At 35.2% G+C, this 16660-nt stretch overlaps 1 protein-coding gene across 2 annotated transcripts; it reads left to right on the top strand.

Moving 5' to 3' along the window:
- The first annotated feature begins 1100 nt into the window (after positions 1-1100).
- Positions 1101-16041, top strand: LOC145681243 (uncharacterized). Of its 2 annotated transcripts, XM_081752799.1 has the most exons (3): positions 1101-1630; positions 7957-8030; positions 14442-16041. In XM_081752799.1, the coding sequence occupies exons 1-3, from the start codon at positions 1269-1271 to the stop codon at positions 14510-14512; spliced, it is 507 nt and encodes a 168-aa protein (XP_081608925.1). In that variant the 5' UTR covers positions 1101-1268; the 3' UTR covers positions 14513-16041. The 2 variants fall into 2 exon arrangements, with proteins under 2 accessions (XP_081608925.1, XP_081608924.1); XM_081752798.1 differs by lacking the exon at positions 7957-8030.
- Positions 16042-16660: the final 619 nt, after the last annotated feature.

Below are 16660 nucleotides of genomic sequence, written 5' to 3'. Positions count from 1 at the left end.
AGAGATCGTCTAACATATTTCCTGCAATAATCAGGCCTTTATTATGACGCTAATCACACGTCAAAACGACTTTGCATAAGGCCAAATCTATCTTCTGCATTTAATGCTGGTCCAGCCTTAATGAGAGTATTGTTTTCGGGAAAGAGGGTTCACTTGTTGTAAGGTATAAGTACTATTGAGACAAAAGTATAGAATTTTTTATGATGTTAAATAGTATTTTATAGTAGTTTCTTGGGGAGAGAAATTAAAAACAAAGTAGGATTAATCGAAAAACTTCTTTTTTTAAAATAATTGTAATGAAACATTTTATAAATTTTATATTTGATACATGTATCGACATTATTTGCACGCTCATCTTTGTTTAATTTATGTCATGTGACATTATTGTAATTATTCTTACATTAAAATTTAGAAGTTATTGTACGCAATAAGAATAAAACACATGTGTCCCTTTTCTTTCATTTCTTCTATTTTTTAGAAGAAAAAGATGTTTACAATTGCAACTGATGTTACATAATGTTAGTATGTTAGTATAAAATGAAATGAAATCTTTGAGTTTTACGTCCCTCGATTATGCCAGTTAGGCTAAAGGAGACGGTGATTATGAGAAATTAGTGAAATGGTGGAATGAAGAAGGTGGAAAAAAACGGGAGAGCCCCAGAATACCCACAAGCACGGTGTTTGTCCACCTCAAGGGCCACACGGCACGAGCTGAGATCGAACTAGGGACCGAGCTGAACGATCCACCACTGAGCTATCGCGTCTCCTTAATATGTTAATAAACAAAGTTATAATAAAAGAACGATACGTATTGACCGTGACTTTTACTTTATTAACTGAAATAAGACTGAAGTTCTTTTTTTAATTCATGAAATTTAATGAAGTACTAAATCAAGGTTTTCCGTTTAGAATTTAGTCCTATTATTAATTTGTGAAATATTTTGCACTTTTGTTAACAGCGTTCTTTTTTTTTTTTTTTTTTACCATTTATGTTTAATTTTATAATACAGTGAAAAATAGCGGAATTTCAGTAAGGGTAGCGGAACGTGGCGGAATTTTGGCGGCCCAGTAGTGACTTCTCGACTTAGGGACCTGGCAGCACTGGAGTAATTATATTGTAATTTATAAAGATGTGATTGCATGTTTGATTGCAAGTATAAAATTGCTTCTATGAACGTTCTTGTAAGCCATTTCATTAACACATGCACCATAAAATAAAATGGAAGTATCAAGCATAGTTGCAAGTTCGTATTAAATTTGTAGCCATAATGGCTGGTGAAGCATCTGTTAAGTTGGAATTTTTGTACAAAGAAGAAATTGATTATGGTTTTCCTCAGGAAGATCCACTCGAAGGGAAAGGATGGACGTACGAAATGATAACTGACAGCAAAGAATTAATATTATCTTCAACCGAAGGGGAGCAACCAAGAGAGAAAGATGTAGCTATGTATTCTTCGGATGTCAAATTAAACATTGGTATGATGAAATCTGAATTTGCAGTAAAAAACCCTGCCTTTGAAAATAATATAGAAACACTAAGAAAAGTAGAGGTTGAAGAGACTTGCGCTTCATACGGTGATGACAACAAACAATTAACTACAAGTAGTTCAAATTCAGTTGGGACAGAAAGGTAATGTTAAATTTTATATACAATAACTGGTTCAGATTGATAATACAGTTACATGGGTACGAAATTTTATACTTGTATGGAATACTTTTCGAGAAATAGTTACGGGAGGTAGATTTACGTGTAACGTAAATTAATAATCAACAGTTTGGAAGTGGCGCAGCACACATAGACTAGTTGTACCCAGAAGCACAATTGAGTGCACCCATCTTAATGAAGGAATCATTACCTAAAATTGAATACACATTTGAAACCAATTCTTGTAGATATTTTTGATATGGGTACTTTGCGATAGTGTTCCATATATAGAGGCTTGTTTAAGAAGAAACCTCCGTGGCTGAATGGGATCAGAAAATTTCCGAAATACTACCGTGATTTTTTTTTTTATACCGGACCAAACGTATAGATGTTTGTAACTTTATCCCCAAGTTATCTCGAATACGCCACTTATCCGAAGGTCTTCTAAAGTCATTAATAAAACATAAGTCCTAAAAAAAGGTAGATATTTATTGAAAAACCTATACATAAATTCATTGCATATTTTACTTCATTTGCTGAAAGTCGGCTGTTTTTATTTTCAAAATCATTTTTGGGGGACGGAGTTGCACTTACCTATATAGTTTCACATCAGCACTTTAGTGTACGTGTACACCAAGAATTATTATGTAAAAGACACGAATCAAATTGTGCTGGCTTGCCACTAGAAAGAAGTAACGCTGTGTAGGCCTAAGTCAGGGCAGGACTGCAGCATGTTGGCCGGAGAAGGAGCGAAGTGTTGCGTAGGGAACAGGCGCGTCACAAAAGGTCAATATACATGTAAACAAGCATAGGACAAAACACTCTATATGGCATAAAGTGTATTATTTTTCATGATGAATTGTGTATTTGTACGCTAGTAAAGATGTTATATGAAACATTCCAATATGTTGTCATTGCTCACATATTTGTGTTCCAATATAATACACTACTAGCGTAAATTTTGCAATTATCTTGATCCTTTAAGTCTCGGATATTTCTCTAGTACCGCGACAATTACATTTATACTTCATTTCATTTACAATGGTTAATAGCTTCTTTGTGTGTGAATCCGCGCATAACAGGTTGGATCTTGATTAATTTATTTTTATGGAGGTAGGTATCTTAGAAGTAAGAACACAAGATATTTACGATATCTATGTACTAGTCTATTAAAATATTATTTCGAATTGGGTCAAGATTTTACTTTGGCTCGGGCAGTGACTTCAATCGGTTCTTATGGGTTCAGTCACTTCCTGGAACTGTTTCCGTCTCAGTCAGTTCTTGAAACTGTTTGTGCCTTTGGAGCTTTCACGTGGTATATACTTTTCACACGCAAATTCACTAACCGTTTTGTACATTGGACCTCGCGTTTGCAGAATTAACGTCTTAGTTTTACTTTCACAACACTTTCTCTACTTATTTAATTAAATAATTACATTAATGAATTTCATACAGTCCACGTTTCTATGACATCATTACACAAAGTCACGCATATATATATATATATATATATATATATATATATATATACGAATTGCATATCTTCCCTACACATTACATATATTAATACTTAGAAGTAAAATAGGACATTTTTTATACACGGAGCAAATTCAAATCTGTCCAACATTTCTTCCCTTGTTACATTTGTGGTAGATATGAGGGTAAATATATATTGGAGGGCTCGACGTTTTTACGTATGAGTACACTTGAATGCCTACGAGCTTTTATTTTAGATATATATTTACTATTCTTACAATTCAATTACTCTTAGTATATGTACCTATATTTATTAGTATTTTTATAAAATATATAACTAGTACTCTTTAGGAAATTGAAAAACTTATAAGAGCAAAAACATGTTTCAAATTCGATACTAGTCATGAATTTTGCTGAGCATAAGCTAACAGACTTTTTTCAGGTGTTTGAAAAGATGCTTACAATCCATGGTACTTTGGAGAACACTTCTGGTGTAACCTCTCTTGACACAGAAAACACATTTTTCTTGTACAAGATTTTCACAATACTCATCGTTCTTGTGATGCATCTACAATGTAATGCGTGTCAGAGTTTCGAGCTTCGATAGGGATATACGATCTTGGACCTGGCCTAATTGATGTCATGTTTCCAATGCGAAGAAGACACATGGTAACTTCTCTCAAAAACTAGATATGTGAGTTCATTGTTCTTGTTAAATTCGCAATGCAATTTCCAAGAAGATTCAACTGCTAAATTGAGCGCATTATTGAAAAGATTCCACCACCGTTTCTTGGATCTGAGTTTGGGTCTGTATGACGCAAGACGATCCATAACGTCAACTCCTCCCATTCCTTCATTGTACTTTTGAATAACGAGTAGTCGACTAATTAGAACCTTGGGCCGTTCACCTCTGGTGCTTGGGGTCCCGGGTTCGATCCCACCATTTCATTCATTACTCATCATCACCGTCTCCCTTAGTCTAACTGGCATAATTGTGAAACTCAAAGATTTCATTTTTTAATTGGAACCTTTATTTTATGTACACGAGAGTATCTCCTCACTGATTCTACTGGCAAGTTTGTAAAACAGTTTGAACCAACAGTTACAAGCGGACTCTAATTTCACCTTACAAAGCACACATTACCATCACTTTTGACGTCAAACTTTCCTTTTTCGTCCTTAGCAAGTTTTTCTGTGGAGTCAGAGGACACTGTTGAACACGATTATCTCTTACTTTTTTTTTTTTTTGCTCAATTGCCTTTTCCTTCTAATTCTAAAACAACATCACAAGATGTAAAGAAATTTAAAAAAAAAGACTTCGTGCTGTGCATTATTTTCTATGATGTGAAAGTACGAATAACTCGTTCCTAATGGGATATCCTCAGTAACGTTATCAGTACTATTGTCTTTTACACCATAGTGGTCCATTGCATATGGATAGCCGTCAGAAGAACATAAAATCCATATTTCGTAACCAAAACGAATTTTTTTTCTACTAATAAAAAGTTTGCATATGTGATGCCCATAGTACGGAACCATGCTTTCATCAATGCTCAGAGATTGGTGAAAGATATCAAACTACTGTCAAAGATATCAAAGTTCTTCTGTAGCTCATCGTATATAGGTCTTATTTTCCCAAATTTTTCACCTCTTGGTAAGTTAGAATTGTCGACAATATGGTAATATTTTTTGTTCGAAACGGGCTCTTGGCTTTACGGATGACACATTCGGTATACACAGGTCGTCTGCTGTACTCCAATAGGACTTCTCAGAAGGAGAATATGATACCCACTGAGAAGTAGTAAACCAAAAAATTGTAGTAACTGTTCATATGCTACTTTTATGTGTGGAGCTCACTTCTGCTGTGCGTACAAATTATACATTAGAACGAGGTGCTCAGTATATGATGGAGGCAAGATCTTGGAGAAATTATCTATCGGAGAACTACCGTCAAGATGAGGATGAGAAACCCAAGTTTTTCTGGTGAACAAGAAATGGGATTGAGGCTAATTTTCGCAACATTTTTGCACTTAGGCACACACTGTTTCTCTTCCTTTTTTAGATGATCAAGTTTATGGTATATTTTCGAGCTCATTTGCATCATAGATGTCATTATTCACTGCCTCTATCAACTCACCACATACGTCCTTACGCATAACAGGAACTAATTCGTCTTCATTTATGTGCTCCTCGTTTGAAATGTCATCTGTTCAATCTGGAGGGAGAATGTAAACATCCGTTTCCTCATGATCAGAAACACACAAAGTGTCCAACGTGCCTACTATTTCATCCAGCGTAAAAAATTGCCTTGCCATTTCGCGATTTCAGACAAATATTCAAACTAACTCGCTGCGTACCAATGTTCCCAAATGGGAACATTAAATATTTCATTTGCGCAATAAGAAACGATGGTCTCAGACGCACGTTCTCACCCTAATAACAAACATTAAACTCTCAGCTGTCCACAGAAAGTCTTGCCAACTTCTATATTACGTCGTAAGCACGCAGTAATACTACCTCTTGTAAAAAGCAGGAAAACATCAATTGTAAAAAAATCGAAAGAAATTATTTATTATACATTTTTGTGAAATTAAGGCAAATAAAGCAATTAACAATTCTTTCATTTATAATACCACTCAATGTTGGGCCAGAACTATAGAAAATATACAACGCTAGAACACTGAAAATTTCCTGCTTCCAAAAGGGAACAATGGTACCTAAATGGTTAACGAAAAAGTTACCTACTTACGTACGAATCAGCTGAGCGTTCGAAGGGAGTTAGAAGCCACGCAGGAGTAATTTCATTGCACCTTTTGCCACCATGATAATACCACACGGCGTTACGTCACGATCGGTTGGAGCGACTGGAATGTAATTCCTCAACTGCACCGGGAACCGGGTAAGAGAAATCGGTTGCACTGTCCGGTCAAAGTAAAAGCTTGCCCGAATATTTTATATATAGTTTATAATTCTGTGAATTTTACGGTAAATCTGTAAAAAATAAATGCTTGCTGTTGATTCCTCTGGTGTGGAAATTGACAGAGTAGAGTTCGATAGTTTAAAGTAGTTGTATCAAGAACATCATAGTTTGGAAGAAATTGTAGCCTTTATATAAACGTTTGGTTGTAAACTTTAACTGGAGAGAATGAAACATCAACGAAATAGGATTGGTTCAAACTTTACACACACTCCCACTTATATATATATATATAAACAAATCAATCACGTGTCAAACATGGAACTCGTTTCATACCTGATTTCAATCAATGAGTTCAAATACACATGTAACTACAAATCAGGAGAAAAATACTATCTAGGTGAGAGACCCCCTAGGGTATGGAATGGGGGAAGATATAATAACAATCGAAAAGGGCTGCTGTCAGTATCGAATCCATTGTCTTGGAGGTCACTAAACTAATCGGTGATAGATTCGGTAACTAAGCCGAAAGGAAGTCAAGAACAATCTCAATTTGCTTATTGATATTCATTTTGCTCATTTATAATAATAATAAATATAATAATATTTATTATTGTTATTATTAATAGTGAATTGTAATTTTACCGGATGAGGCACGGATAACGCAAAAGTATTACTCTTCTGTATTTATTTTCGTCAGTATTTTTAAAAATTATTTTTATGCAACTGCTGGTGTTTCAATTGGAAATGATAAAATAGAAGTTAAGACCGTTAACAATAATAATTTTTAGCTAACCAAGTGGCTTAAAAAATCTTTATTTTAAATTAGTCTTTTTGAGCAAAGCACACAAGAAATATAATTGCAAAATGTATATTGATAATCATACTCGTTGAGTATTTGACGAAACTACAGCATGCAATTTATTTACTGATATGGAAAACAAATACTCAGAAATACTCTCCCTCTTTAATATTGAGCATGACGCCAATGATCCGTAATGTTTCGAAACCCGTTTCAAGGAGGAAAAGCTAGGAAATAGTTCGTGACATATCTAGGTCGATATTTACACTCCTATAGATTCTAGAAAAGATATTAACCCATTAGATTGTTCTAACAAAATTGACGTGATTTTAAATTGTACCCTATAATAAAAGAGAAATACACCATTAATCGTTCAACATTCAAGGCGTGTATTAATAGAACTATTGGTAATTTTTTCATGCCTCATTCTTATGTATTCTTACACTTTTCTAAGTTCTGAAAAGAAAACTCAATTTATTTCATTATTGAAGTTTCATTATGATTATTTAAAACGAAACACTTCCATGATAGTTTCCCATATTGGCGTAAATAACAGGTCAAAATTTAGAATAAATGGAAAATAGAAGAAGAAAAGATTTTCGTTACTGGTATCTGATGACATTTTTACAGTAGATTGCATAAAAATATAAAAAAATATTTTTTTTTTTTTCACTCAGGTAATGGGTATAAGAAAATTTCAAATTATATCCTTTGCGTTGAGAAACAGAAAAACTACCATTATAAATTCGAAGTTCGATAACATTTCAAATAGAATGACTGGTAACTTTTTCGTAACGTTATCTGGACTTGTAGTTTTCAATCGGAACAATTCAACTTGAAAGTGCGAAATGTATAATTTTTTATCTTGTAATTTTTATGAGATGAGTGCATTAAATTTCGAGCTTTATCTTTCCGGAATTGAGAAAAATGTAAGAATGTACTTAGCTACAAGTTACGAAAAGAGTTTAGTTCGTGCTATTTCAAACACATTCGGGATTAGAATATCTTGTTTGCACCTTATTGGAACCTACCGTCGAAATATATATTTGACATCATGCTAACTCTACTGGCAAGCTATGAGAAAATTCTGGATCGTAGTATATATTCTTGTTGCAGTGTTGGGCATCTAAAGTGCTTCTTTTCGGCTTGTAACTGCGGATGGTTCAAATTGAGATCCTGTCATTTTTTCGGTGAGTGACGTAAATTGATATTATTTTTGGGAATTTAGGAAACTAAAAGTATCTCTAGTACATGTCACGAAAAATTTCCCGATCGCTCTATTTCAAGTATATTTTTAGCTTTCAACCATCTTCTGTATTGCATTTTTTTTTTTTTTTGGCTTCTATCTCCAGAAAATGGAACCTGAAGCCAGTTTTTCTTACTAGATGAATAAAATAAATTATGTGTTTTTGGTTTTCTAGATTTTGTACGTGAGAATGACCCTAGATACAAAACAACCATTTTTTTTTATCTTTTTCATTTGAAAAGTCTTTTGACATTATGCAAATTATTCTAGCCACTGCAGCTTGTAACTATATGTACTTTCCGCCTTATTTTACTTTTATTATACGAGTGAAATAAATAAATATTTTTGTAATCTCTTAGCAGTGAATCAATCACACACTGCATTTTTAGAAATGTTTCTTGTATGCCTTAGTAGAAAATATATTGTAAAATCAAGGGCTTTTTTTTCATTTCTTAAAAAGTTTTCGAATCTGAAATTCGAAAATTGTTTCTTCTGGTTTCGAATGTGACATAATACCACCTCTAATTTTTTGAACTGTATACAAAAGTCTTTTTGGTAAGTTATGTTACATAATGTCCATAAAACCGAAGCAGCTTTTGTGACTTTTAAGCTGTTACGTGCATATATTTAATATATTTAAGTTTAAAAGAAAATTTTAATATATCGAGAAGCGGATGTTCGTGCACGATTCATCGTCTTAGCACAACATTCAAGGCTATTCAAATTATTTATTTATTTATTTAACAATCACCAAATACAGCTCAGAGGCCATTTTATAGTGGATACCTAACAACAACAATAAAAATCAAAAGGAATAGGGAAGATGTGGCCCAGGGCCTCTTTAGTTGGTACTATCCTGATATTTGGCTAGTAGGATTGAGGGAGACTGGAAAACCCCAGTCAGGATGGTCGGCAACGAGAATGGATCTCAAGATCTACCGAATGCGAAGGCAACGCTTTACTACTTGCGCTGTTTCGCTTGGTTCTCCCGAAACGGAAAGTAGTTCAAATTTACTATGACGTCCGGTTCATGACTGATTCTCGTACAAGATAAACGGTCAATGCTTTCAAACTGATTTTATTATAAGTATTTCAGTGTCTTAATAATATGTCTCATTTCATCCGTTAACCCTGTTTTCAAACCGAACTTTATTCAGTTTAGTCATTTTGATTTTAGCCTTTATTGCCATAGAAGGTACGTGTAATACACAACGAGAAGCGATTGTTTGTAAACGATTCAGTACTTATGTATAACATACGTATCATGACTGTCTATAACTCTGTCAAATCCGGATGTTGTTCAAATTAACTATTACTTCAGCTTTCACATTCTCTGCTAACTCCTATTCAAACCGGAGCGATTGAAACCGAGAATGATGCGTTTCGGTTTAAATATTTGTCACCATAGAACGGGAACGATAACAAATATTGACAAACGTTTTTTTTTACAGTCAATAGAAGGTCTAAAGAGGACATATTAAACGCGCAACAATCTAGCAAATTCGGAAGTGTTTGAAATTTAATAATATGATTCGTTTCTATACTGACCTCTATCTACAAAAGACGGTAAGGGATATCGAGATATGCTTTGTTACAATCGGTTCAGTTCCCAAATGTAGGTTCCATCTTCTCCGTTAAGCCTTTATTCCGACCACTAGTTTTTTAAATGACCATTTCCAGTTTCAACATTATAGCTTCTGAACAAAAACAGACAAGTGTGTGTATGTGGATTTTTCTTGGTTCTTTTTTGTTCATTTCAATATTTCATTCCTTTGTCATCATTCCTTTGTCCTTTACACTAGCCGACATTTCCGTGAGACGTGAAACTAAAGAATTCATTTAATTTAATTTTGAATGAAAACGGGTCAATGGTTGAACATTCACCTCTGATATATCGGGAGAGTGCTGCGATCCCAGCTCGCGCCAATCGGACTTTATAGTAGAAAAACACTGTAAGTAGGTTTCCTTGGGGTTCTTCTATTTTCTTCGTTTCAATATTTCATTCATTTCTCATAATCCCTGTCCCGTTTAGCCTGGTCGGCATAAGCGTGTAACATAACACTTAACATTTCATTTTCGTATCAAAACGAAAACGGTAGCAGGTAGGGTAAGGCGGGTTTATGAAAACAATTCGGCGTTTAATTGCAACATATATAACGAGAAACACTTTTGTGCAGAGGATTCAGCTTCGCAACACAATGTATGATGACTATCCTCAACATTCTTAAAGTGAGGCAGCACTGGCTCAGTAGTAGAGCGTTCACTTCTGGTGCATGGGTCCTTGTTTCGAACGCAAGTGCTGCCAAGTGAACTTTGTGTTGGACAAACACCGTGTGCGTGGGTTATGTCGGGCTTATCCCCCCATCCCGCTACTATCATTCCACAATTTCTTTCATTTCTTATCATCACTGTCTCCTTTAGCCTAGCCGGTGGAAACGTCGAACATAAAACTTCAAGAATTTTAAAATGGGAAGTTGATCACATTTACAATTACGTGCAATTTCAAAACTGATTTTCTTACAGCAAAAGCGCTAAAAGCTCTTAACTTGCAGTTTCTTGCAATCCATTTGGCATTTAAAGAACATCTTCAATTCCTGCGTTGAGATTCTATTCAAACAAGAAGTGATTAGAAATAACGAGATGTGGTTTCAACATTTATCGCCACACAACAAACACTAATAAATAGGGAGAAGTATTTTCTTCAAACGGTTCAACGTGACTATTTACAGCACTATACGAGAAACGAAAGTCTTAGATTTACCATTGCGGTTTAAATACTGATTTCCGTAGAGAAAAAACGCTAAGAAATATGGATGTGTTCTTCGACTCGAGTTTGCTGGTCGAGAAAACGTTACTTTGCGTTGAAGCTCTATTCAAACCATAGGTGTTTAAAATTACCATTTTCCAGTTTCAACTTTTATCGACGTAAAACGAAAATTGTAACAAATAGCGTGTAATAATTTTAAAAAAATTTAATATACCAAAACCAAACAAAGCACAAAAAAAGTTACTTATTTGATCCACTTTTCTACAGTCACCAACTTTCTCCACACATTTCTATGAGCGTGGTACGGTTTCAGGATGCCCTGTTCATGAAAGTCTTTTATGGTGGAGCATAGGAATGTGCGGACTGCTGTTTTCACTTCCGTATCTGTCGCAAAATTTTGACCGGTGAGGAATTTCTTCATGAGAACATAGAGATATGAAAGTGAGAGACGAAAGAGACTTGTGGACTGGCAGTAATGATGAAGTTTGACGTTGTCACCATTATTGTAGCGGCCTTTGTCACGCAGGGCACGACGCAACATTAACCAAAGTTTTAATATACGCTGCAGCATTTACAGTTGTCCAGTGTTTAACAAATCCCCCCAAAAAACAACAAACGTCCCAGAACACTGTCACAAGCACTTTTCTCGCAAATTGAATTACGTTTAGTTTTTGTCGTGTTGGAAACCAGTATGTTTCCACTCCATAAAGACGTGCTTGGTCTCGAGCGTCTAATAGTATGCCCAAGACATTCACGATTGCATACAGATGGCATAACGCGTTAGGTGATCCAAGCATGTCATCATTCGCTGAACTTCGTGGTTATCTGTCAAGTTCTTAAGCACCTAGCGAGCTCCAACTTTATGGAATTGCAATGTGTCCTGAGCAAGGTCGTACACTACAGCATAGTAAATGTTGAATTTCTGCAATAAGGTTCGCACGTGCACACGATGATCACTTAGAATTGCTGGCTGGATGGCGCTGATAATCTGCGGTGTTGAAGCTGTTACCGGGTGCCTGGAGCTTGGCGGAATGCACAATAACTGGAAACATTGCAACAGTCCATATAATCGTCCCCATATACGGTACGCATGTTACAGTAATTTTCTCTTGGTGTATGCCCTTTGATTCATTGAAATCTAATCATAACTGGCTTCTCTTCACATGTGAGGGAAAGTAACAGGACGCCTTATTTCTTTCGTAGTTCAAGTTTGTGTCGCTAGAGCTACATAGGAAAACAAAGAAATCTCTGTAGCACAAATTTCAAACTCTCTCGTCATGCAATTTCTCCATTCCAGCTGGAATACTTGGGGAGAAAAAAATTTGTGGTTTATCGATCTGCCCTCGAATTTAAATCATATGGTAATTTTATGTATTTAGGAAACAACGGGAATTTCCCGTTTTCGTTCCTTAAAGCCAATAACACTTGCCCACTGGTTTTCAGTAAAGATTTTAATTACGAGACCCGAAAATAACGTAAGAAGAATGTCTTTTTAAGCTGATGCTGGCAACCCTCCAAACTTGAACCGCCACTACAAACCGGGTAAGGGAGCTTGTACGAAGCAGTTAATATCAGACGCACATTTTCTCGATTTATGTTGTTTATCCTCAATCTTTCACGGTTAATCGTCTATCCTCTCAGAGAAGTTCCCTCTCTCTCTATGCTCTCTTCCATCCATATTGTTGTGAGTCGCCCACTACGATGTTCATCTTCGATTTCTGTTCTGCCTTCCGCAAACATTTTGTACCAACAATATACCTCTGCCATTGGCTACAGTATATTTCCAAAGGCCTGCTAAATCTTCCGGTACGTTATCGAGGCAGTCTCACCAAGTTTCATACAGAAGGCGATTGCGTAGCACTGGTCAATATTACGTGTTTCCGTTGTTGTGACAGGGGTCGAATATACGATCGCACTCTTTAACTTCTAATTTCAAAATAAAAAAATATTTCGTGCGTTCCACGTGCTGTGCTATTGGAGCAGGCCCAAGGCCACTCTCTGGCGACGGTTTCACACTGCAGCGTTGCCATCAGAAGCTGAAACAATTTTCTTATTACTTTCTTGTCGAACTTCGTATATTGTAAATTTCACCTTCGTAACGTAATCCACTTGTCACATACTCTGCTTTGGCGTACAATTTAAAGTTTTTCTCTTACTCATAGAACACTGATTCTAATGATAGTAACGAAAAAGACAATAAAAAGTAACAAAATGGGGAGACAGAGTGCTCATCTGTGTAAAGTATACTTTCAAGGTATTCACATGTTTCCTGAAATTATAGCAGAAGATTTGTATCTCAACTGTAAGTACTGATAAATATTATGTTGAATGTTACTCTTCTCCCTCTTAAATATAGCATTTTCCAATACACCTGTGCATGCAATCGTTTATTTTAAACGATAAGCTTATGCTAATTTTCCTTCTTTGACAAGAGTCACACATGAGATGATAATTTTTGTCGTGTATTTCTTGATCCTCCTTGTCTCCTTATAATACCAATTTGAATGAAAGCAATATGATAGAAACTCAGGTAAAGGTAGGTACTGAACAAAATAGCTAACTTATTTTAAAAAGTAAAGCTGCCTTTCTTTTATAATTAAATGTATACCATGTTTCTTTCATTTTGTTAATATACAGGGCGTAGCATTCTCAAACGTTCTTATTTAAGAAGAGTGCTTTTTTCATTAGATGTATATCATTAGACTTAAAGATTGTATAACGGTTTAAAACTTAATATCTCAGAGCATTCAAATGATATTAGAAGCACTAGTAGAGATTAGCATACTGCTTGAAATGACGTATTTTGTACAAAATTTTAAAAATGGTTATAGTCTTGTTTTCTTTCTTTGTCATAATACGAACAGTTTTGGTAGTTGTAATTGCAAAAATCTCTCGGAATTGCTAAATTATATACCACAAAAATTATTTATATAGTACACAAGTACTGTCAGTGAGATCGTACCACCATTTTCACCAGTAATCAGATATTCATTCCATGGTGTAAGGTGGTAGTATGCATTTGAGTTAAATCCGATAACTGATAGATAAGTGTAGATATGATTTGAGATATCAATTTAAATGACATGCTTTTCTTTGGAGAATAGAAATGATACTAAAACACCTCAATAGTTCTCTCCTCCTAATATCTACAAGATTTTATGTAATATTACAATAGTATTATAAATCAGTTTATCGGGGGAAAGTGCAAAACATCGTATCTCCACTTTTTATGAAATTTTAGATTTTAGGTGCATTCAATTTCCCACATCTGATTCTACGTGCGTGTGAGAGATCGTAAACGAAAACCCGGTAAAGAAAAACGTGAAAAAACTAACTTTTAAAACTTGGTGTCGCAAATAAGATAGTGTAAAAGCAGAACAGATTTATTGCTCTCCTGAAAGTTTGGTTATGGTGAGTTATGAGGTATAGCACTTTCGCCATTCTAAAACTTATGATTACCTTAAAAAGCCTCACGATAAAAATTCAATATTTTTGTTGTTCTATTTTTGATGGAAACTTCTTTATTTCTTTGTTGTTCCATATAGTGTACCTAGATTTCCACTCCCTATTTTACTGAATTTATTACAGGATCCATACAAATGAAAAACCTCACACATGCAAAGAGTATGGACCTAAATTTAGTCAGCGTTCAACTTTAGCTAGACACATGTTAACACATACCAATGAAAAACCTCACACATGCCAAGAGTGTGGAAAGAAATTTAATTACCGTTCTCTTTTAGCTAGACACATGTTAATCCATACAGGTGAAAAACCTCACATATGCCAAGAGTGCGGCGAAAAATTTAGTCAACGTTCACATTTGGCTACACACATGTTAATCCATACAGGTGTAAAACCTCACATATGCGAAGAGTGTGGTAGGAAATTTAATCGACGTTCGTATTTAGCTGGACACATGTTAATACATACAGGTGAAAAACCTCACACATGCAAAGAGTGTGGTCACAAATTTCGTCAGCGTTTAAGTTTAGCTAGGCACATGTTAACACATACCAATGAAAAACCTCACACATGCCAAGAGTGTGGAAAGAAATTTAATTACCGTTCTGATTTAGCTAGACACATGTTAATCCATACAGGTGAAAAACCTCACTTATGCCAAGAGTGTGGTGGGAAATTTAGACAACGTTCAACTTTAACTAAACACATGTTAATCCATAAAGGTGCAAAACCTCACACATGCAAAGAGTGTGTCACAAATTTCATCAGCGTTCAACTTTAGCTCGACACATATTAATACTTACAAATGAAAAAGCTCACACATGCCAAGAGTGTGAAAAGAAATTTAATTACCGTTCTGATTTAGCTAGACACAAGTTAATCCATACAGGTGAAAAACCTCACACAAGCAAAGACTGTGGTAAGAAGGTTTGTCCAGATTCATATTTAGCTAGACACATGTTAATCCATACAGGTGAAAAGTTCACACATGCCAAGAGTGTGTGGAAATTTAATCGACGTTCAAATTTAGCTAAACACATGTTAATACATACAGGTGAAAAACCTCACACAAGCAAAGACTGTGGTAAGAAGTTTAGTCAACGTTCATATTTAGCTAGACAAATGTTAATCCAAATGTGGTCAAAAATTTATTGATCGTTCACATTTAACTAGGCACAAGCTAATACATACAAGTTAAAAATTCACATATGCTAGACACAAGTTAAAACATACATGCATATAACCTCATAAATGGGAAGAGCGTAGAAACAAATTTTGTCAGCGTTCAAATTTAGTTGCACACATGTTAGTACCTACAGGGTGAAAAACCTCACACATGCTAAGAGGGTAGGAATAAATTTATTCGACGTTCACATAGAGCTGCACACATGTTAACACATTCGGGTGGAAAATTTCGCATGTGCGAAAAGTCGAAATAAATTTAGTGAACGATCAAAGTTGGTTAAACATACGTTGATACATGCCTGTGAAAAACATTACTTATCACAAAGGTGTGGGAGATTTTTTCGACGTTCAAATTTGACTAAACATATCTTGATACACAGTTAAAAAACCTCATACACGCCAAGACTGTTAGTAGAGATTTCGTCAAACTGTATTTGTTTATACATACGTTAATACATATAGGTGAAATTTCTCTTCAATGGCAAAAGTTGATTTTGAGTTTAATGTCCCGTTATGCAGCGAGACTAGGTGGACTTTCTTATAAGCGTGGTATCCAAAACACGAGCTACCGCCGGGAATCGAACCCAGGATTCCCACACCAAAGGTGCGTACGGTAACCGCTTAGCCGTGAAGGAGCTCCCATGCAAAAAATTTGGGATACTATTTGTGCAAAATTAACATTTGCCAGAAGGCAATAATTAACACAGAAAAAAGAGCTCAGTGTGTGAAAAGTGATTTGGTTTAAGTTCAATTTTGGCAAATCATATGTTAGCACACACTAATGAGAAAGCTGATATATCGAAGGAGTGTGGAGAAGAAAGATTTTGGAAAAGATCAAACACTGCAAAGATATTAAAACATTAAGGTTATAAAGCTCACAGGTGCCATGAGTTTATAAATTTTTCTCGCAAATTCAATTTTTGTAAAACACCCACACAGCACAGGCTCATTCAAAAATGATCCAGGAATTTAGCCGATTCAGGTCGTCTAAATGAATGGAAGATGGACCAACATGTTACGTGCGAACTGCGTCCATGAGAAAGTAAACATCCATTGATACTTAACCATGAACATATTGTGTACCTTAACAGAACACTAAGAGGATGTCCACTGAACGTTTGTATTGATCTTAATAGTACCCCATGCAAGGTCCATTA

The sequence above is a fragment of the Thermobia domestica genome, chromosome 3 (assembly GCF_964235325.1).
Source record: "Thermobia domestica chromosome 3, izTheDome1.hap1.1, whole genome shotgun sequence".
NCBI lineage: Eukaryota > Metazoa > Arthropoda > Insecta > Zygentoma > Lepismatidae > Thermobia > Thermobia domestica.
The sequence above is the reverse complement of the archived record's forward strand: the minus strand, read 5'-3'. Positions and strand labels throughout refer to the sequence as shown.

Excerpts from the sequence above, each read along its gene's own strand:
- LOC145681243 (XM_081752798.1), top strand. The coding sequence starts at position 1,269 with ATGGCTGGTGAAGCATCTGTTAAGTTGGAATTTTTGTACAAAGAAGAA. Across the intron at positions 1,631-14,441 it reads AATTCAGTTGGGACAGAAAG|GATCCATACAAATGAAAAAC; the intron begins GTAATGTTAAAT and ends AATTTATTACAG.